Here is a 1,961-nt window from a genome sequence, read left to right on the forward strand (position 1 = left end):
TTTATTGGGTGTGGCTACTCTTTTGTAGATAGTAAATATTAGTGCAGAGCATTTCCAACACTGCAGAAAGTTCTCTCAGACAACACTACTTTAAAGTCACTGGAATATAAACAAAACAGATATAAATATAATATTGTATTTGGAAAATTTGTGGAAAGAAAGTGGACTTTCCCCACAAACTTTTTGAAATGCCCTTGTATAACTTCAGGAGCCCTGGTGGTGTAGTGTATACATTGGGCTGCAGCTCGCAAAGCCAGCTGTTCAAAATTATGATGTGGCTTTCTTCTTGCATAAAGAGTTACAGCCTCAGAAACCCACAGCAGCAGTTCTACCTTGTCTGATAGGGTGGCCATGAGACCTAATGGTGGTTAGTTTGGGTTTTGTCAGTTCAAGAACTTTGTTGACTGCTATACTCTAGTGCCTGACATATAAATAATGCTAAATTAACATTTTTAAATGAATAAATAGTAGATTGGACAGTCGTATATTTAATCCCAGACAGGAGACAGCATAGAGAGGAATGGTGGATTGAGAATAACTTGGAGAAATGATCGTTTGAATCTCTTCATAGGCAAAGTTAAGACTTGTGGATTTTGTTCTTGGTACAATGCAAAGTGATAGAAAGCTTTTTAGCATGACAGTAACGTGATCTGATCTTGGTCTTATCTTTTTAACAAACTTGACAAATTTTTCATGTTCCTAACTCTTGAGAGTATAGTAAGGAGAGCTTAATAAGTGTTATGATAGCTGATTACTTAATTTTTAGTGTTAGCACTACCATCATTGTTTTATGTTTGTTTTAATAATTGTTTACTTATAAGCAGGAACTTATAGGCAAGAACTTGTTTTTATTTTTTCCAGTGAAGGTGGTGTTTTTAAGGCTCATCTCACTTTCCCAAAAGATTATCCCCTTCGGCCTCCTAAAATGAAATTCATTACAGAAATCTGGCACCCAAATGGTAAGTTTATCTAGTTTTCCTTTTATACTTACAAACACAGCGGTCTGTTAATAAAGTTTTAAAAGTCAATAAGAAAAATGTAGCTCTCAGTGAAGTAGTTTTAGAATTTTTGTACCCAGGTCATGTACCCAACACATTATTACCTTATTATAGATTCTTTTAAAAGAGTGGCATAACAGGGATCATATGGGGTGATGGTGGTGAGTTTTTCTTTATTTACTTAGTTTTTTGCTCTTTATGAGACTCAGGGTGTTCCCAAATGGAGAAGAGTTGCTAAATGATTCTCAGCATCAATGCAGCTTCTATAATTGAGGAGATCATTCCCAAGGTATTAACTGGCTCTTTGGGTACTCCAAAAAGCATAGAAGTCAGTCAGTCTAGGATATTTGACATGTGAAAGGGCTTTGAAATATTTGTGGAAATATTCAGTGATTTCTCAATTTCATTTTTCCATAATTTGGGGGGAAGCTTTCTTGCATTTCTTCATTTTAGTTTTTGTACCATGGGTAATTGTTAAGTTTTCATCTGTATTCTTAGGTGTTGGGAAAAAAAGTCTCACTTACCTTTTATGGTGACTGCTTGGGCCAATACTACTGTGTTGAAATGTTGACACTGTCTTTTCCTTCTTTTAACCCCCACACCCACCATCTCCCCTACCCCAGTGAGCTTACCATTTGAAGCCACTTCTAGAGGAGAAATACTAACCAAGACAAACCAGCTTTAAAATCGATTAATGTAATGAGTCCCCAACTGCTTAAAGTTCAAAACTCAAGCCAGGGATGCTTATCACGCATAATTCTGGTCAGCAGTCATATTTTCTAAGAATCATTCCCTGACTCCATTTTCTGTACTAGTCAAAGGTCAGAGTAGAGAAGCTATGTTCAAATCTGGAGGAGAAAACAACGGGACTGACAGTTTCGGGGGGACATGGGAGAGGGGGAGGAGGGGGAAAGGGAAGAGGTGTTAACAAACCCAGGGACAAGGGAACAACAAGCGATCCAA

General features: G+C 37.3%; 1 protein-coding gene across 1 annotated transcript in view; it reads left to right on the top strand.

The window, feature by feature from the left end:
- Positions 1 to 1,961, top strand: part of UBE2G1 (ubiquitin conjugating enzyme E2 G1) — a 107,197-nt gene that overhangs the window by 83,399 nt on the left and 21,837 nt on the right. The window contains exon 3 of the mRNA XM_004716193.2: positions 862 to 959. Within this exon, the coding sequence (XP_004716250.2) occupies positions 862 to 959 (98 nt within the window). The remainder of the gene's footprint in view (positions 1 to 861; positions 960 to 1,961) is intronic.

Source organism: Echinops telfairi, unplaced genomic scaffold (genome assembly GCF_000313985.2).
Source record: "Echinops telfairi isolate 266 unplaced genomic scaffold, ASM31398v2 ScPeMD7_2010;HRSCAF=2546, whole genome shotgun sequence".
Classification (NCBI taxonomy): domain Eukaryota; kingdom Metazoa; phylum Chordata; class Mammalia; order Afrosoricida; family Tenrecidae; genus Echinops; species Echinops telfairi.